Source organism: Daphnia magna, linkage group LG1, assembly GCF_020631705.1.
Source record: "Daphnia magna isolate NIES linkage group LG1, ASM2063170v1.1, whole genome shotgun sequence".
NCBI lineage: Eukaryota > Metazoa > Arthropoda > Branchiopoda > Diplostraca > Daphniidae > Daphnia > Daphnia magna.
This window is the reverse complement of record NC_059182.1, coordinates 13,017,693-13,036,399: the sequence shown is the minus strand read 5'-3', so window position 1 is coordinate 13,036,399 and position 18,707 is coordinate 13,017,693. Positions and strand designations below refer to the sequence as shown.

Genomic DNA, 18,707 nt, shown 5'->3' with positions numbered 1-18,707 from the left:
GTCTGACGCTAATTCCAGGTCGAAAATGGCTTCAAGACTATCGTAAGGATCAATATGGCCATCATATAACATATACTGTGGTATACCATACGTGCAGAAATGTGCGAATGGTATAAGGTGGCTAGTATGGTGATGGACGTGGTCGGACCATTTGGAGATTGTCTGACGCTAATTCCAGGTCGAAAATGGCTTCAAGACTGTGTAAGGATCCATATATAGTCTGAATAACCTTGGCTCGATTGAAAGCGAACGCTGTACCCCTTAATGGAGGAAGCTAGGAGTCAACACGGATTATGTGTGCCTCTGGCCGGTAATTTGACCGATGATCCCACTTTTTTATTCATTAATAGATATAGCTCATTTAAATAAAGCCTGCATGTGCGTGAATAAAAATTCAAGGATAAATAATGTGTAACAATGATAGTACAGTATATTTGCTAATTCACATGTGACGTCTACTTAATAATTTAAAATTTTTAATACTTTTAAATGCAATTTTAGCATAACAACTGGCAAGCTACTTTTATTTATTCTATTTTATCCCGCTCAAACTACTTAAAATATGTTTTGTTTTTTTTACTTTAGTCCGATTAATACCCCTAACAAGTTATTAAATAAAATAAACATAAATAACGAAATAAAAATACTACATCATCTCATCTAGACAACTCATAAACGATAAACCGCGTGTTTACTGGCGGTAACAGATAGTCAATGGTGTGCAAAATGAAAATTTATCGATTCTGTTGTTACTTGTCAGTATAGCATAAACAGGAATTTGTGGAAGATATGACGCTTTACAATATATTTTTATCTTCTCGTTTATCGAAAATAACTTGTTCAATAAGAAAAAAGAATTTTATTCGCCTTGCGACCAAGTTATAAGTTTTGACATGCTATGGGGTCATCAGTCATAATAAGAAAATTTTATTTGATCGCAAGTGAAGACGAAATGAATAAATAGCAAAAATTTCAGGAGAAATGTAAACGAAGGGACGACTCAGGAAGCTGCAGCTTCATCGCTTGTAGGTTTCGTTTTGTTGCGTACAGCGGCCTGGATCTGCTGGACCTGTGAATTGGTAAGTCGGCGAATCTCGCCATTGGAGAGAATCAAGGTAAGCATCTTCAAGTTGCCTTCTTTGACAATAGTCAATCTTGCTCCAACAGCTTCTGGCCCAGCAACTGAACGAAGAATATCAGCACTGATAATATTGTTCTGTCTCGGATCGCTAATAAGGATTTGTTTGGAAACGGCAGGCGATCCATTGGTCTTAGGGGTAATGGCCGGGTTGACAAGGGATGGCGTCACGTTAGGAGGGATTGGTTTGGTTACGGTGGTGACATCTATTGCAGCAGGCTGATCTGCGTGAGCCAAATTAGCGGCAATAGAGGTTGTAGCAGTCGATTCCTCAGCAACAGGAATTGCAGAATTTAATTCAATTGAAGTGGGAACTGCAAGAACGACTTTGGGAGAAGAAGAATCGACAAGAGTTGATTCGGTAGCTGCAACTGCCAATTCAGGAACAGCTTGAACAACGGAAGCGGCGTCCGTAGAAGCCGCATTAGTAATGATTTTCAACTTTCGTGGCAACGGAGATGCGCTGATGACTTTAGGGCCAGCTGGTGTCATTTGGGCTGTGACCATAAAACGCCCATGTTGTCCCATATCCAACGATAGACTGCGCGGCTCGTGAGCCACAATCAACCCATTTAGGGCTGCCTGGCTAACTAACTGGGTGATGTCGATGGATACTGGGGCTGGTTGGCCCCCCCGCACCCGCTTTGATGAATGGAATGGGGGGGGCCTTTTGATGAATGAAAATTTTCTCGGTCTCGGTTGAGCAGCAATTGGGCTAGACGTGTTTGACTGTAATGACCGGTTGGTTTTGAGCTGTGTGAGAAATCCAGCTGTTTTCGGGTTCGTGATTCTTACTAGTTGTCCGTCTTTAGAGGGAAAATAAACTGACGGTGAACCGTTAGGTGAGCTGACAGCTGATACACTTGGACGTGGATCGTTACTGCTGAGTAAAACCTGTTGTCGACGGAGTTGACGAAGCTGATCAACGAGCTGGTCTGTTTGGACGCCTGCTGGAGGAGATTTGTCTACAGACTTAATCACAGGTTGGCTATTTTGTGGTTCTTGAGGTGGACTTGTGCTTTCTTCTGGAACACCAACAAATTCAGCTGTTGCCCTGGTAACGCGTCGCCCAATCCAAAAGCCAGGATTTTTCATTTCAGGGATGTAGTTAGAACGTTTACGACCCACAGGTGTTTCAGGTGTTGAATGGGCGTCCGAGTCCCAAGCCGGATCAAAGTTATAGGACCCTTTGCGATTGTGTTTGCTAGGAGGCTCTTCTTCCATCGGACTGGAACTTCTCGTACTCTGATGAGAACCATTAGCTGTGTGTAGAATACGCTTAACTCGAAGTCGGCGTGAATGTCGCACGCCATCTTCCGATCCGATAGAGCTCGTGTTATCTTCTGGTTGAGAACCCTCCGATTCTGACATGCCTGAATCACGAATTCGATCGCTTTCATCGGCTGCACCAGAGGTTTGGCCGCTGCTCGATTTCAGTTTGTCTATGTAGAGATTTTGGATACCCCGGCAATGGGCATGGGAAAAGGGAATGGCCCATGCGGCCCAAGTAAATTTTCCTAAGATGCTGGCGATCTCCTTCAGTGGTATACGTTCTTTCTTTAGAGTCTCTTTACATGAACTTATAATGGATTCCTGTTTCGTACGCGGAAGACTAAGAGATAACGAAGTCGAGTCTATTAGAAGGCCTAAGAACTCCAACTCCTGCGCGGGGGTCAATTGAGATTTTTCTTGATTTAATACGAAGCCCAGTGATACCAATAGATTAGAGACTACGGCTAACTGTTCAACCAACCTTTCTTTAGATTGGTTCAAGACCAAGATATCATCCAAGTAGATTATTAATCTTATGCCCTGTTGTCTTAAGTAAGCTACCACAGGTTTCATCAACTTAGTGAAAGCCCATGGGGCTGAGGAAAGTCCAAAGGGTAAACAGACAAATTGAAATAGCGAATTTTTCCATTTAAACTGCAGAAATCGCTGGTCTTCCTTGTGTATGGGAACTGAGAAATACGCATCTTTAAGGTCTAGCTTAGCCATCCAATCGTTGGTACAGACTATGTTTAATCAGGTTGACACCTTCCATTTTGAAGTGTCTGTAAACGATGAATGTATTGAGTCTCTTCAAGTTAATGACTGGGCGTGAGCCACCTGACTTTTTTGGGATGATGAACACGTTACTAACAAAACCTCTCTCCTCTGTGCGTACCACTGCCTTTTTCCTCAACATATCCTCTATCTCTTTATTGCAAATGTCCCATTGGCTCGCTCCCAATATCGTATTAGCGGGGGTAATATCTTGTATAGGGTAGGATGAAAACTCTAATCTTAACCCGCTCGTGACTACCCCAAGGATCCAGGGATCAGATGATATTTCGGCCCACCTTTCTGCGCCGGATGATATCCTAGTTCCCACCAAAATCTCTTTTTCCGTTGTCGGAACCGGCTTACTGCTATCTGACTTAAGGTTAGAGACGTACCTTCCCCTGTTGCTGAATGATCTTGAAGATCCGGCGTTCGGATGCTGGGCCGTGTTGTTCTCAAACAGGTCGCGCTCTCCGCCGAACCTTGCTGGAGGGACTGACGAATCTCCCGTTTGACGGTTGTCGGCCGACATACCCTGCTGGGTGTCGATGGATTCGAATCGATGACGATGTGATTGACCCAGCGGTCTATTGGTGTGCACCTCCAAATGGCGAAACTGTTGTCCGCCAGTGCGGAAAGGTTGCCCTGACAGGCGATGGATCGGTTGAAGGTTGCTTAACTCGGCTTGTTGTTGTGAGGATCTGACCATGGATCTGATAAATGATCTTCCAAAGAGGGAACTAGCTTCATCGCTATTGAAATTGTCCTGATCATCTAGCAGGTAGAGGTAGGATGGACTTGTTTGCTTGAGCACATTCCTCCTGCGCTGTTGGGTAACCTCATGAAACGAATCTCCCAATAATTGGAGCGCATCACTTATAGCCTCACGGTGGTCGTTATCTCTAAGCTTCTCGTTTGACAGAAAAAAGAGCGGCTGAGCTGCTTCTAGGATTTTTTGTTGCACGCTGTACAGGGCTCTCTCGTTCTGATCGATCGTATTTTTAGACGCGGACGAACCCTTAACCTGTTTGAGACGTTGGTAAAGGGCGTCGTCCAAAGAAGGGCACTTAAACGAGGTCGAACGTTTCTTAAAGGACATAAGATAACGCCCCCTAATCACTTTGGACTCCGTGGTGCCCACACCTTTTGAAAAGGGGCGTAGCAGCCTTCTACCCCTACTCTTTGACAACTTAAACTTTCGAACCGACTCTTCCTCTCTACGTCTCTTAGCTGGCCTCGGGTTCTGGATCCTCTCCTCTTCATCTCTCTCAATGCGTCTATCCTCTTCTAGTGGAATCTGAGGATCTTGCGGGATCTCGGGGTTTGGCGAGTCTTCTCTTCCTTCTTCTCCCGGGATGGGATCGGGAATTACTCCTGCCTCTCCTATTTGATTTATCTCCTCCCTGGGAATCTGTCTTGCGGGTTCCCTATCTCTACCTGATCTAACTCTCGATCTCCTTGACGAACCGCGAGACGACACATCGCTATCACTTGAACTACTTGAGCTGGAGCTAGAGCTAGGCATGACTATGCTGTAACAGAGCTAGAAAAGGTCTGAGCAAAAGGGGCCGGCCGCCCTCCCTCCTTAACTACCCTTTTTCGTCTGCTGTAAAGAGCTATCAAATACAAGGTCAACACAGTTCAGGTCGAACGAACATTCGACTACAATTTAAAGTAACAAGAGCGTGGTAATGAACGTCTATGACACTGTCGACTGCTTCTGTTTGTTCCGTGATTGGGCTCGTTCGAAAACTTGCCCTTTTGTATGGGGTTAACCATTTGGCGTTTTTGCTTTTCTCACCTGTAGGGTTTCGTTCTTGATTTTTTGTTGATAGTACTTTCGTGTTTATACAGTGATAGACTATATCTGGCTAATATGATCAACACAAAATATTACATATTTGTGAGGGTTGGAAGTCTGCGCGCCCGGTTCCGAAACCGGATGCTTCGCTCAAACCAGTTAATAACTAGCACTCCAAAACTCTTAAGAAAGTTTTTCTCGTCTAAATCTAGTTCAGTTCTCCATCGTCCCTCAAGTGAAGAACTTGAAATTACGGAACGATCGGTAAATATAACTTTGATATTTTATCTATCATTCAGTTTTTATTGTCATTTTAAAAATTCATTATCCTGATAAAAAATATTAACCGTAAGAAAAATCTACTAGTCATGGCTTCTTCATGCAAGATAAAGGACCAGTTTCATGAATTCTTCCCCGAAATGTTAAGATGTTTAAAGAATTCACCACCACTGCACAAGTTGCCATCAATGCAAGAATGGGTTGAAAAGGTTTTTGGGATATTTTATAAATCAGTTTTGATAATTCATTTCGATATCCCATTTAATTTTTTTAAATAGATTGTTGAATACAACCTAAAAGGAGGCAAAATGAACCGTGGCATGGCTGTTGTGGAAAGCTTCATGATTTTAAAAAATCACCAAGTATCAGAAGAAGAGAAGAACACAGCCATAGCACTTGGCTGGGCTGTTGAGATGGTACTTATTAGGCTTCTGGTCTATATTTCTGGCCAACACAGTTTTTTTTAATGTCTGTCCTATGATTTCAGCTTTCCTACACTACGCTTACCTACACTTAATTTTGCTGATTATGAAATTGCACCACAATTTTCAAAGTAGTTTTTGTAAATGTTTTATATATAATCTTAAGAGATAAATTTTGATAGTTCATGTTGATAATGAAGAATTCAATAAGCATTTCTTCTCTGGCTTTAGTTGCAGGCATTCTTCCTTGTTGCAGATGACATTATGGATGGTTCTCTCACGAGAAGAATGAAGCCGTGCTGGTATCGCACGAACAATCTTGGAGTTAAGGCTTTCAATGACTCCATATTGTTGGAAAGCTTGATTTATCAAATAGTCTCATCTTATTGTAAAAATCAGCATTATTACCTTCCAGTGCTGGAACTGTTCCATGATGTAAGTAGGTCATTTCACTCATCTGTATGATTCTAGAGGTTTTTTCTTTTTTTGTTTTTTCCTAAAATATCCTGTAAAGGTTACCATGAGGACCTCGCTGGGACAAGCAATGGATTTACACTCTGCACCAAATCCGAATGAAGCCCCTGACCTAAGCAAATTTACAGTGGAAACCTACGATGCTATCGTGAAATACAAAACAGCATATTATTCGTTCTACCTTCCAGTGGCTGTCGCAATGCGTTTGGTGAGAGTATTGTCCTACGGCTTTTTTAGTTAATTTGTATTAATTATTAACGTTTTTATTTTTCACATTTGACTCTCTTATGCCACCGCCAATTTTAAAGGCGGGAATACAGGATAACGATCTTTTGAAGCGGGCGGAAGATATTTTGTTGCCCATGGGGCGTTTTTTTCAAGTCCAAGACGATTACTTAGACTGTTTTGGAGATCCTGAGATAACAGGTAAAATTGGCACAGACATTGAAGATGGGAAGTGCTCCTGGCTAATCGTAACAGCCCTGCCGATGTGTGATTCGGCTCAGCGACAGTTAATTGAAGTGAGTACCGAATTGTCATTTTATACAGATTTACCATACAGAATGCTTGACAATTTAACATTCAAGGCACATTATGGTTTGAAAAACACTGAATCTGTGAACCTCGTGAAGTCGTTATATCAACAGTTCGACATCCCTAAACTGTATACTGAATATGAAGAGCGCAGTTACAAGGAGCTAACACAAATGATAGAAGGAATTAAACATCAACTACCAACTTCCATATTCCAAGGGTTTATGGAGAAGATTTACAAGCGATTGAATTGAAGGAAATTGAGTTAAATCTTAATCAACGTCAATTTCGAAGCGACGACTATAAATCAAGACAACGACTTTACAGAATGAAAGCCGGTTAACTCGTTAAACTCGGACAAATCGCTGTAGTCAACAAAGCCAAATTTATTTGCTTAGCACGACAGAATATACTGGTAGTTTAACCAGGATAACCAGTCAAGAGGGAAGGGGGGAAATGTTATGGAGATCCTGTATGACCACTGAAGTCGCGTTATTTAGATTATTTAATAATTATTTAAAAGTACATCTGATGCGTCGTCCATGACATGTGAACGTCGAGTCTGCAAACAAAAAATCAATTTGAAGGAGTAAACCGCGGAGATCGACGCAATAATGGACCAGTAGCCTTGAGTGGCGAAGGTTTCTTGTGAATACGAGTATGTTTCATTTCTGTGCCTCGCAACTTCAGCCCAAAGGGTGTATTTGTCCCGTGCGTCCCATGGTTTGGCGTTAATAACGGCGCTTTAATCTAGACAAAAATATTTTTAGACCAAGAGTTTGCAGAAGACATTCGAGTGAAAAACTTTGAAATCACCTTGAGGTCGTAACGATCGTTTCCTTTGGAAGATAGAGGCAATGCATTTGCTCGCTGACTTTCACGAAGTGGAGAAACTTGTGGAGTCTTAGGAGGCGTCGAGCGATCATTAATGACTTGAGGATCCGAAAGTTGTCGTTGAATGCTAGGGCGTTTTCTAGGAGAACGTAAAATCAGTGGCGTTGTCTCCGTTGAACTACCAGTGACACCAGGATTTAAGGCAGCGCAACGGGCATCAGGAAGAGTGGGAGAGGCTAGCCTATCAAATTTCCGAACATGGGCCGATACTTTGCCAATGTTTTCAGATCGTATCTTTTGGACTGAAGGTCGACCAGTTAGAGGAATTTTTAAATGGTCCAAATGTCGGTTAAGAACTTCTCCGCTGGACCATTGCTGGCAGCCTTCGGGTGTAACAAGGACAGCAGTATCTGCCAGTGAAACTGGAGAACCCAAAGGTATGCTAGCTACTGTAATTTCGTTTTGGGTTATTGCCGTAAAATTTTGAGTCCCAACATCAAGTTGTTGGGATGTGGCACCTCAATCAGAGAGGTGTTCCACTGAAGCAGAAAATTTGCTTTTAGCTCCAACAATTTTGCGCAAACCTTCAAATACCCCTAGAAATCGTGGGAAACAGAGTTGACTATGAGAAGAATGAGAATTTTTATGCTGTAGCCGTACAGATAAATGAACTGCTGCGACTCAGCCGGCTTTTGCTACGGCTATTTCGTCGGCCACGATCTTGATCTATAAGTGAAGTAGAGGAATTTGAAACGAGGCGGCTGGCTATAGAATGCGGAATCCCACAAAGTTTACTGCTATTTTCGATAAGCATCTGAAAGAATTGACCTTTATGTTAAATCGAATCGTTTAGGTAAAGCCCACGAGAAATTTCACCTGTATGACTTTGGCAGAATTTTGAAGTGTACTGCAATTTTGCCGATCGTTTCTGGAGGAAGCAGCTATATGAACCGGCATGAGTGTTGGTGCCATAACTATAGAGATATTGCTAGCATCCATCAAATTCGTCGATGAATTGGCAGCTACTGCTTCGAAAAACTGTTCAGAAAATAGATGACAACCTATATTTTGACAATCTCTATTTTGCTTATTTAAAAAGCATTTCAAACCTGCAACAAGTAACACAAAGTAGCCAGGGCTGGCTGTGGAATTAGTAAGCATGTCAAGTGAAGCATCTGAGAAGCTTTTTCTAAGCTCTCCATCTGAACACATCTGCAAACAAGTTGGGTTACGGCTTTATAAGGAAATTTTAAAAACTAAACTAACATACTTGAGTAAAATATCATGAAGTTGATAAGGAATCAAAGGATCTGGAAGCTCCCTTAGAAACTGCTTCAAGATGTTGGCTAAATCGATCACATCATGACTTGATTTGAATCCTTCTTTTCTTTCCAACTGTCGTTTTATTTCCCTCTGTCTGCATGCAGAACCAGCTTTCCTAAACAAGCCTTCAGTTTGGACACCCTTCAGGATGGCCTGACAAGATTGTACAACAAATGTGGGAACTTGTACAAGAATATCTCCTTTGGCACATATTGTAGTAGACCCATCTGGAATATTTTCTAGTTCACTTTCAACCATGATAAGAGCTTCTTCACTCTCTAGTAGTTCCAAGGGCTGACAAAATAGACTTTTTTTCTGTGGATCCTAAATGAATAAAACAATTATTGTTAAGGAAAGCATTTTTCAACCAGGCAATGTCAGATGAGAGCAGGGATGAATACATTGTTTCTTGTTGGTTTTCTACATTTTCCAGTCTCCTTGATCCCATGTTTTTTTAACTCTGTCCAAACTAACGCGTTGAAAGTAATATTGTCGGTAACATTGAAAATATGATGCATGATGGATCACTTGCTTTCAATGTTATAACCGACACGTCTGTGTGTTTTGACACATAAATGAATAAAACGGTTTTCTACAGCCCGGGAATAGCACTGCTCTACCTACGTACTCTAGCTTTTAACGTGCTTCACTTTAATCCAACAAAGTTTCAAAACACGCAATTCTCGGTGAATCAAATTCAAACAGGGTACTTTAACCACGCCCGCATTTTGATGCCAGATTTTCCTGTGGTCGTCAGCAGTGCGCAATATTTTGTTAAATTAAATGGATGGAATATGGAATTATATAACATTTTTGTAAAGTAAATACAAAAAGATAAGATTTATACAAAACTTTATCTAAAATTCAATAAAGCTTATATGTTAAATTCAGTAATACTTATGAAAAACATTTGGCACTACGCGTCATCGTTTTCCCAAAAAAGGATTTGAACAGTCTGCACTCTGCAGCTACTATAAGCGATAAGCGTTGCTAACGTCACAGCTCACAGGGAATCGGGGTACTTAAAGTTATTAATCGTTTTATTCAGTTTTATTCATTAGTCAAGCCGTCAATTTAATCAAGGTATTTATGATTGAATTTATGTCACGCTTTATATTCTCTGGGGAAGGTTTTCGTTTTCCCCCTATATCTCCCAAACTAATCATTAAATTAATTTATTATTTTGTTTTTATGTATTCCATACGGTAATGTACCCCCCATATTTTTTAGATAATTTAATAATAAACCATTTTCCCATATAAGACCTTTAAAGTTTTCTTAGATTTGTGGGAGGAGCCTTTTTTGAGGGGTAAGTGAGGACAATACAAGGGTGGGTGGTGAGGGACGTCCTCCGTTTTCGCCCTAAAATTCATTAAAAAAAATTGTAAAAATTGAAATAGCGTCCCACTGCATACACTCTATAAGTTAATTAATGTTTATGCTCCTTGCTGCCGCTGCGCCTTCCAGCAACAAGCCGGAATACAAAGCCCCCAGCTATACTACCCCAAGCTACCCTGCACCAAAGTACCCTACCCCTGGCTACCCTGCACCAGCTTACCCTACTCCCAGCTACAACAAGGATAACAAATACGCTGATATCACCATCACCAGCCAATCTGACGAACGCAACCTCGATGGCAGCAGCCAATGGAGGTAAGCCAACTTAATTCTTCACACCATTACCATAGGGATTTAAAATACTCTGATTTAAAAGATTTAATCCTTTTAACCCACAGCTATGCCCAGTCTGACTACACTACCCGTGAAGAGTCTCAAGTTCAGAAGAAAATGCAAGGAGTCACCTACGACTCTTACGGCAAAGAATCGTACGGTGAAGTCCTAGGCAACACCAACAAGGGATCCTCTTACTGGGTTGTCCCTGAAGGCCAGAAATTCACTTTGACCTGGGCCGCTGATGAAGCTGGATTCCAGCCCAAAGGTGATCACCTGCCCGTCGCACCCGTCCACAAATACGAACTTCCAGTTGCCCCTGCTCTCCCTTAAAGCCACGTTCAGACTACAGCCTTTTTGAGCGTTTTACGTACTACGTATAACGTTTTTACGCTCCGAGTTACGTAGCTGGGAACGGAAGAGTGTTCAGACACAACGCTCTACGTAGTACGTAATACGTAAACTCAAAACGTAGTCAAAACGAAGTCAAAACTGAGCGTACGTAAAAATGAGATTGATCTCATTTTTACATAAGTTTTTGGGACGTTCTACGCACTACGTAGCCAAAATCTATTACGCTTGTCTACATTCTTTTGTTTTTTTCAGGTTTTCTCTCCTGTTTATTCATTCTGGGATATGTCAGGTGTAGAATTGTAAATTTAATAATTAATTTTTTTAATTTTTATTTTAAAAATAAATATGGCGCCTACTAAAGTTGCCAAAAAGAATTCCCCTAACAAATTCAAGTCGCCCCCAAAAAATCACCGATAAAGAAAATCAAAAAGTAAATATTATGTCATGAAATCTTTTGCAACTATTTTGGTTTATTGCTTATTCTATTTTAGGTCTTCAAGAAATTAGTCAGAAGAAGAACGTTTCATCCTCAGAACTTTTATCAATAAATATAACAAAGAGCTACAACAGGTACAAAAATCTACAGCAGACGCTAGAATCTCCGCAGAATCTAGCCTACTCTACGTAAATTTGACAGTGTAGTCTGAACAGTCTGCGAACACATTTACGTAAATATGGCTCCGTAAAAAACGCAGCGAAATTTACGAAGCACAAACGTAAACTTTTAACGTTATACGTTATACGTTATACGTAGAAAAGAGCTGTAGTCTGAACGATACTTTATACGCGCACTGGACTCGGTTATTAAAACATAAGCATTTCGTAAGTGATACCTGATTGATGCGAACTGTGCAGTCCTAACTTATTGATTTTCAAATAAACGGAATGGAAACTGAACAAGTTTTTTACATTAAATGTTATACCAGATTATAATAAATTTCAATTAAAGCCTAAAACTATCCCGTATTCAGACAATATCCTATCCAAAAACACAGAAGTAAAGAGAGTCCCGAACAAAAATAAAAAGTTCTGAAATCATTTTTCATCCGGACCCTGCGACTTTTTTGTAGCAAAATGATTTGTGTTACATAGTGATTAAAGATTAAATGAAGTCTGTTGGAAGTAGGAAAAGGCATTGGATACTGGTTGTTCCCAAAATATTAGGCTTACTGTTGTGATGAAAGGAACTAAAATAAAAATTAGATACAACTGGTTGAGCTATCCACCTGCCACCTAGCGGCAGAAAATTCCCGGTGTTTTAGTGTTCCATTCAGGAACGGTGATTCACATCATACGAATCCCATATTTTACCATTTTTCATGAATAATATTCTTTTAAAAATATACTCAATCCTATTAAATAAATAATTCAATGAGGAAAGAATAAAGTTCATTTTTTAATTCCGTCAATTTAGTCTATCTCGTTTACCAAATCCAACATAAAGGTCCAACAGATGCCAAAACGGACAGCAGCTGTTTGCCAACATCTATGGAGCAGTATAAAAGACTTGATAAACCATTCTAAGTATAGTAACGGTGTTGGTTCGCTAGTATCGTTACTGTGGGATACCAAAGTATATGATAAATGGTGGCTATATGATGATGGACGTTGTCGGACCATTTGGAGATTGTCTGACGCTAATTCCAGGTCGAAAATGGCTTCAAGACTATCGTAAGGATCAATATGGCCATCATATAACATATACTGTGGTATACCATACGTGCAGAAATGTGCGAATGGTATAAGGTGGCTAGTATGGTGATGGACGTGGTCGGACCATTTGGAGATTGTCTGACGCTAATTCCAGGTCGAAAATGGCTTCAAGACTGTGTAAGGATCCATATATAGTCTGAATAACCTTGGCTCGATTGAAAGCGAACGCTGTACCCCTTAATGGAGGAAGCTAGGAGTCAACACGGATTATGTGTGCCTCTGGCCGGTAATTTGACCGATGATCCCACTTTTTTATTCATTAATAGATATAGCTCATTTAAATAAAGCCTGCATGTGCGTGAATAAAAATTCAAGGATAAATAATGTGTAACAATGATAGTACAGTATATTTGCTAATTCACATGTGACGTCTACTTAATAATTTAAAATTTTTAATACTTTTAAATGCAATTTTAGCATAACAACTGGCAAGCTACTTTTATTTATTCTATTTTATCCCGCTCAAACTACTTAAAATATGTTTTGTTTTTTTTACTTTAGTCCGATTAATACCCCTAACAAGTTATTAAATAAAATAAACATAAATAACGAAATAAAAATACTACATCATCTCATCTAGACAACTCATAAACGATAAACCGCGTGTTTACTGGCGGTAACAGATAGTCAATGGTGTGCAAAATGAAAATTTATCGATTCTGTTGTTACTTGTCAGTATAGCATAAACAGGAATTTGTGGAAGATATGACGCTTTACAATATATTTTTATCTTCTCGTTTATCGAAAATAACTTGTTCAATAAGAAAAAAGAATTTTATTCGCCTTGCGACCAAGTTATAAGTTTTGACATGCTATGGGGTCATCAGTCATAATAAGAAAATTTTATTTGATCGCAAGTGAAGACGAAATGAATAAATAGCAAAAATTTCAGGAGAAATGTAAACGAAGGGACGACTCAGGAAGCTGCAGCTTCATCGCTTGTAGGTTTCGTTTTGTTGCGTACAGCGGCCTGGATCTGCTGGACCTGTGAATTGGTAAGTCGGCGAATCTCGCCATTGGAGAGAATCAAGGTAAGCATCTTCAAGTTGCCTTCTTTGACAATAGTCAATCTTGCTCCAACAGCTTCTGGCCCAGCAACTGAACGAAGAATATCAGCACTGATAATATTGTTCTGTCTCGGATCGCTAATAAGGATTTGTTTGGAAACGGCAGGCGATCCATTGGTCTTAGGGGTAATGGCCGGGTTGACAAGGGATGGCGTCACGTTAGGAGGGATTGGTTTGGTTACGGTGGTGACATCTATTGCAGCAGGCTGATCTGCGTGAGCCAAATTAGCGGCAATAGAGGTTGTAGCAGTCGATTCCTCAGCAACAGGAATTGCAGAATTTAATTCAATTGAAGTGGGAACTGCAAGAACGACTTTGGGAGAAGAAGAATCGACAAGAGTTGATTCGGTAGCTGCAACTGCCAATTCAGGAACAGCTTGAACAACGGAAGCGGCGTCCGTAGAAGCCGCATTAGTAATGATTTTCAACTTTCGTGGCAACGGAGATGCGCTGATGACTTTAGGGCCAGCTGGTGTCATTTGGGCTGTGACCATAAAACGCCCATGTTGTCCCATATCCAACGATAGACTGCGCGGCTCGTGAGCCACAATCAACCCATTTAGGGCTGCCTGGCTAACTAACTGGGTGATGTCGATGGATACTGGTGCTGGTGGGCTGCCACCCGCTTTCTGAAGATGGAGGGGCGGCCTTTGATGAATGAAAATTTTTCTCGGTTGAGCAGCAATTGGGCTAGACGTGTTTGACTGTAATGACCGGTTCGTTTTGAGCTGTGTGAGAAATCCAGCTGTTTTCGGGTTCGTGATTCTTACTAGTTGTCCGTCTTTAGAGGGAAAATAAACTGACGGTGAACCGTTAGGTGAGCTGACAGCTGATACACTTGGACGTGGATCGTTACTGCTGAGTAAAACCTGTTGTCGACGGAGTTGACGAAGCTGATCAACGAGCTGGTCTGTTTGGACGCCTGCTGGAGGAGATTTGTCTACAGACTTAATCACAGGTTGGCTATTTTGTGGTTCTTGAGGTGGACTTGTGCTTTCTTCTGGAACACCAACAAATTCAGCTGTTGCCCTGGTAACGCGTCGCCCAATCCAAAAGCCAGGATTTTTCATTTCAGGGATGTAGTTAGAACGTTTACGACCCACAGGTGTTTCAGGTGTTGAATGGGCGTCCGAGTCCCAAGCCGGATCAAAGTTATAGGACCCTTTGCGATTGTGTTTGCTAGGAGGCTCTTCTTCCATCGGACTGGAACTTCTCGTACTCTGATGAGAACCATTAGCTGTGTGTAGAATACGCTTAACTCGAAGTCGGCGTGAATGTCGCACGCCATCTTCCGATCCGATAGAGCTCGTGTTATCTTCTGGTTGAGAACCCTCCGATTCTGACATGCCTGAATCACGAATTCGATCGCTTTCATCGGCTGCACCAGAGGTTTGGCGATTGCTCGATGAAGAGCATCGGTAGCGTTCCCATTCTTTCCACAGTTGTTGGCAAATTTTTTGATTGGCTTGTTGCTGGTCAGACGCCAGTGGCTGGGCCTCCTCCAGCAGCGACTGAAGATGCTCGCGGAGTTTTACCTCACAGCGAGGACGAGGTTTTCCTTCTTCATTTACATCGCTAAAGCGATTGATCCAGTCTTGTAATTCTTCTACATTGGAAATGATGAGTTCGAAGAAGTAGGGGTCATACGATGCACGATCAGGATCGGAAACCGTCTCGGATATCGGTTCTGCTTCCGAAGAAGTGGTAGTTTCAGGAGCTGCTGGTGTTGCTGGCTCTTTTGATGGAGCGAGTTTTTGCAACAATTGTGACACCGTAAAGCGCTGAGTAGTAGCTGATGGCGAAGACTCTTCACCCTCACCCTTAACTAGACCTTCTTTCTTCGGTTCGTTTTGTTCTTCGTTAATTACAGGTTGTTCGCTCTCTTCCTTCTTTATATCGGTCTTAATGGTTTCGCCCTGTAAGGGAATTGGCGGCTTTATTACTTCATCTCCTTCTTTGGAGCCTTTTTCTTGCTTGTCGAGCGTCTCATCAGCTTCATCGAAGACATTGTCATCTTCACCGATGTTAGACGTCTCTTCTTCTTTCACAATCTTATCTTCATTCTGAACTTTTTCTTCCGCATCTTTTTTTTCTACTTTCATTTCCACTTTTTCTGCTTCTTCAATTGCCGTTTTTTTCTCCGCAGTTTCTTCTGCCTCTTCAACGATCTTTTGCAATTTCTTTTTAACCGGCCTCTTTCGGCTTCTTGTTCTCCGACCACGTTTTTTTCGCTGAGCAGTTTTCGCCACAGCGACAGTCTGTTCGTTAGGCTCTTCGTCTTCTTCTTCTTCTTCTTCTTCTTCTTCTTCGTCTTCTTTGTCACCGTTCGGGTCTTCTGAAATTTCGCTAACTTCAACGCTATCCTCGTCGTCCTCCGATTCGCTGGATGTGTCTTTATAATGGGTAAGGCCAGTTTGTCGTTGCAAGGTACGTGGGGAGATGCGTGTACCTATTCGCGAAGGACGTTCATCTGCTGTAGAAGATCTTTTTCTCTGCGGAGTTGGAGTCGTGTTGACAATTGGTGTCCTTCATTAAGAAAAAACAGTAATGGTAAATATAGTTTTTAAAACTTTCAAATGGGTGTTACTCGTGTATACCGTGATTGCTTTTTTTTGGCGGGCGAAGACCTTTTTGGAGTTGTCGAAGCCCGTTTTGAAGCTGCTGACGTTCGTTTACGCTTCTTGAGTTCGGCTGCTTTGGTTTCTTCCTCACGGATTCGTTCTTCTTCCGCTTCACGCCGTTCTGCTACGATTGGTCCCCATATGGGATCGTCTTCGAACTCCCCGGTTTTCTGACGATAGACGCGAATATCTGACCCACTTACAGCCGGGAAATGCAGATATGTAAACCCATTAGCGTCTTGCCCGAGAGTTACTTGCCGTGATTCGGGCCCTTCCTCTTCCGCCATGGCTTCTTGTACGGTTTTGTGGGAATGCGCTACCGTGTCGCAGATACCCTTGAAAATCCAAACTCTTTTTAGGAAGCTCAGCTGATGGTAGAGTTTACCTCCATCTAGAGGATTGGTATCACCACAAACCCGCCAAAAAATTGGCTCCAAGCCAAGTAGTTCGTGCACTGAAAGTAAAAATAGAAATGTCATTAGTTGTAAAAAATAATTCAATTACAAATAAGAGCGGAAAAAATCTACATTTCACGAATTGGCGTCCTTCCCGATTGTAGTTACGATACCATTCAGCAACCCGGCTGTTGACTTTGGCAGACCAAACAGCGTAAGGCGTAGGGGGTGATTCAGCTAATTTAACACGTTGATTGGGAGAACTGAGTAACGATGTCATGAGTGTGGCCAGTAGAGCCGAGGACTCTGGCATAAGGAACATGTGTTCTAATTCATATTGGGCAATTTCCCCGATATGCAAAGCTCCACGAGCAAGATGGAGAAAATGACCTATCTGCGGTATTTCCCACATCGTTTTCATTTGTGCCTTAACCTCTGGATTCATCATTCGTTCTGCCCAAAGACATCTTTGGCGTTCTTTTTCTTCGCGTTTTAATCGTTGCTCTTCGGCACGTTTTTCTTTAGCTAACTGATCACGCTGCTCCCGCTCGTGTCTCACTCGGTGTAAAAGCACCGAAAAATAGGCGTCGGATGACCCAGGACGAGCTTTTCGTTCAGCATCAGTTTCCGCGACGGCACAAAGAGAGCGTAGATCACTCGGTAATAGAGCCAGTTTCTGCTCAAGACTTTGTTCGAGTCTCAAAGCTTTTTTTGTGATGGGATGGTTTGGCCCATTGTAGCGGTAGCAATTTTCCAGTATCAACCGCATGTCTCCCACAAAATCGCTTATGGAGCTGTACTGGTTTTTTCGAAACTTGTCTTTGATCAAACTAAGCCACATAGGTTTCTTGATGACTTGGTGGTAGTCGGGTGCGCCATCCTTAACGGGATCCACTTGTTCCATGAATGGCCATGTAGTGTTGTGATGCAGAGAAATTGTGAGATCCAAGAAAATACGTAGACCCCTTTGTAATTCCTCACTCAAATGGGAGAACTCCTTCATTTCACGCTCTCTTTGTTGCTCTTTGTAGAAGCTGGGGCTTGGCTTCACAACTTGCTGTGGTGGCTTAGGTGCCAAAACTGCAGGTTGAGACAGCTTCTTGCTGTAAAAGCTCTTAACAGCTACCTTTTTGCTAGGCTCATTGTGTTGAGGTTGGATTTTAACTTGTGGCTTAGGAGTGGGCTGAAGTGAGATTGGCTGAGCACGACCATTGGTTCCGTTTAGAGGAAGCTTTGGCTGAATTGCAATTAAACGAATGTTTCTCAAGGCATTAGTCAGGCCAGCTTGAGCCGTAGAGGGTTGCTGGACTGTCTGTAAAGTTACAACTTGCATGATGGGTCCAGAGGATGTTAAAACAGTTGGAATGTTGTAAATTGTAGAAGGCTGTGTCTGTGCTTGTGGCAGTTGCTGGGTGGTGGCGGCATTTGTTGCTGTACCGGCAACAATTTCATTGGAAGTAACAACTTCTTCACTATGGACCACCATCTCCTCAGCTCCAACGGAGAAACACTCCTCAACGGCCCCTACTGGCCCTTGATCCATCTAAGGAGTAAAGCAATGTGGCATTAGTTGAAATCAGCTACAGGAAAAGGAAGGGGGAGGGAAGATGGAGAAGACATAACATCAGAAGTCAAAACAAACACACACTGAACAATTCAAATAAGTTTTTTCCCGCCATGTCAAAATCAAGGTAAATACGCTTGTTCCTTAACGTATATATATATAAGAATTTAAAGAACATTGCTCATGGCCGAGACGAGCATTGTAGAAAGAAAAAAGTTGATAGAGACGGCCCAAAAAATCTAAGAAATCTTGTTCACAAAAACAAACAATAATCACCGTAGCTGGCAGCGGTCAACGAATAAATAATCACGACTCTAGTTAATTTTGCTTAACAGTGTTTGGCGCATAGGCGAGAGGCCATAAGTAAGAACCAAGAAAAAGATATATTTTACCGCATGGTTGCCGGTGCGGCAAAAGCTCCTTAAGATTTGCAATCGGAAAATCACTTAAATGACCAATACTGTCTAAATTGGC

General features: G+C 41.8%; 4 protein-coding genes across 8 annotated transcripts; 2 read left to right on the top strand and 2 right to left on the bottom strand.

Annotated features, from left to right (window-relative positions):
• Positions 1 to 844: 844 nt before the first annotated feature.
• Positions 845 to 18,644, bottom strand: LOC116932557. Of its 2 annotated transcripts, none has more exons than XM_045168654.1 (5): positions 18,626 to 18,644; positions 16,802 to 18,212; positions 16,251 to 16,728; positions 15,038 to 16,179; positions 845 to 2,547 (listed from the first exon to the last, which is right to left on the bottom strand). In XM_045168654.1, exons 2-5 carry the CDS (start codon positions 18,210 to 18,212, stop codon positions 1,001 to 1,003), a joined length of 4,578 nt encoding a protein of 1,525 aa, XP_045024589.1. In that variant the 5' UTR covers positions 18,626 to 18,644; the 3' UTR covers positions 845 to 1,000. The 2 variants fall into 2 exon arrangements, with proteins under 2 accessions (XP_045024589.1, XP_045024590.1); XM_045168655.1 differs by having other exon boundaries at positions 18,510 to 18,639.
• Positions 4,878 to 7,114, top strand: LOC116936610 (farnesyl pyrophosphate synthase). Of its 2 annotated transcripts, none has more exons than XM_045168701.1 (7): positions 4,878 to 5,246; positions 5,336 to 5,470; positions 5,540 to 5,677; positions 5,915 to 6,118; positions 6,198 to 6,365; positions 6,466 to 6,678; positions 6,745 to 7,114. In XM_045168701.1, the coding sequence occupies exons 1-7, from the start codon at positions 5,058 to 5,060 to the stop codon at positions 6,943 to 6,945; spliced, it is 1,248 nt and encodes a 415-aa protein (XP_045024636.1). In that variant the 5' UTR covers positions 4,878 to 5,057; the 3' UTR covers positions 6,946 to 7,114. The 2 variants fall into 2 exon arrangements, with proteins under 2 accessions (XP_045024636.1, XP_032799696.1); XM_032943805.2 differs by having other exon boundaries at positions 5,106 to 5,246; positions 5,349 to 5,470.
• LOC116932572 (inactive Rho GTPase-activating protein 11B) lies at positions 7,058 to 10,983 on the bottom strand. 2 transcript variants are annotated; one of them, XM_045168728.1, is made up of 7 exons: positions 10,753 to 10,983; positions 8,796 to 9,172; positions 8,635 to 8,737; positions 8,402 to 8,563; positions 8,186 to 8,339; positions 7,508 to 8,121; positions 7,058 to 7,441 (listed from the first exon to the last, which is right to left on the bottom strand). In XM_045168728.1, exons 2-6 carry the CDS (start codon positions 9,104 to 9,106, stop codon positions 8,045 to 8,047), a joined length of 807 nt encoding a protein of 268 aa, XP_045024663.1. In that variant the 5' UTR covers positions 9,107 to 9,172; positions 10,753 to 10,983; the 3' UTR covers positions 7,058 to 7,441; positions 7,508 to 8,044. The 2 variants fall into 2 exon arrangements, with proteins under 2 accessions (XP_045024663.1, XP_045024658.1); XM_045168723.1 differs by lacking the exon at positions 10,753 to 10,983 and adding an exon at positions 9,250 to 9,715.
• On the top strand, positions 9,797 to 11,770 carry LOC116932592 (endocuticle structural glycoprotein SgAbd-3). Of its 2 annotated transcripts, none has more exons than XR_006642932.1 (3): positions 9,797 to 9,931; positions 10,316 to 10,501; positions 10,585 to 10,755. XR_006642932.1 is itself a non-coding variant. In XM_032940372.2 (3 exons), the coding sequence occupies exons 1-3, from the start codon at positions 10,281 to 10,283 to the stop codon at positions 11,679 to 11,681; spliced, it is 513 nt and encodes a 170-aa protein (XP_032796263.2). In that variant the 5' UTR covers positions 10,188 to 10,280; the 3' UTR covers positions 11,682 to 11,770. The 2 variants fall into 2 exon arrangements, 1 of the variants encoding a protein (XP_032796263.2); XM_032940372.2 differs by lacking the exon at positions 9,797 to 9,931 and adding an exon at positions 11,654 to 11,770 and having other exon boundaries at positions 10,188 to 10,501; positions 10,585 to 10,848.
• Positions 18,645 to 18,707: the final 63 nt, after the last annotated feature.

Excerpts from the sequence above, each read along its gene's own strand:
- LOC116936610 (XM_045168701.1), top strand. The coding sequence starts at position 5,058 with ATGATCAACACAAAATATTACATATTTGTGAGGGTTGGAAGTCTGCGC. Across the intron at positions 5,471-5,539 it reads TGCAAGAATGGGTTGAAAAG|ATTGTTGAATACAACCTAAA; the intron begins GTTTTTGGGATA and ends TTTTTTAAATAG. Across the intron at positions 5,678-5,914 it reads TTGGCTGGGCTGTTGAGATG|TTGCAGGCATTCTTCCTTGT; the intron begins GTACTTATTAGG and ends CTCTGGCTTTAG.
- LOC116932572 (XM_045168723.1), bottom strand. The coding sequence starts at position 9,366 with ATGCATCATATTTTCAATGTTACCGACAATATTACTTTCAACGCGTTA. Across the intron at positions 9,173-9,249 it reads GAAAACCAACAAGAAACAAT|GATCCACAGAAAAAAAGTCT; the intron begins GTATTCATCCCT and ends TTATTCATTTAG. Across the intron at positions 8,564-8,634 it reads CTTTGTGTTACTTGTTGCAG|TTTTTCGAAGCAGTAGCTGC; the intron begins GTTTGAAATGCT and ends TTTTCTGAACAG.
- LOC116932592 (XM_032940372.2), top strand. The coding sequence starts at position 10,281 with ATGTTTATGCTCCTTGCTGCCGCTGCGCCTTCCAGCAACAAGCCGGAA. Across the intron at positions 10,502-10,584 it reads GATGGCAGCAGCCAATGGAG|CTATGCCCAGTCTGACTACA; the intron begins GTAAGCCAACTT and ends TTTAACCCACAG. Across the intron at positions 10,849-11,653 it reads CCAGTTGCCCCTGCTCTCCC|TTATACGCGCACTGGACTCG; the intron begins TTAAAGCCACGT and ends CTGAACGATACT.
- LOC116932557 (XM_045168654.1), bottom strand. The coding sequence starts at position 18,212 with ATGGATCAAGGGCCAGTAGGGGCCGTTGAGGAGTGTTTCTCCGTTGGA. Across the intron at positions 16,729-16,801 it reads AGGACGCCAATTCGTGAAAT|TGCACGAACTACTTGGCTTG; the intron begins GTAGATTTTTTC and ends TTTTACTTTCAG. Across the intron at positions 2,548-15,037 it reads GAGCAATCGCCAAACCTCTG|GTGCAGCCGATGAAAGCGAT; the intron begins GTGCAGCCGATG and ends GCCAAACCTCTG.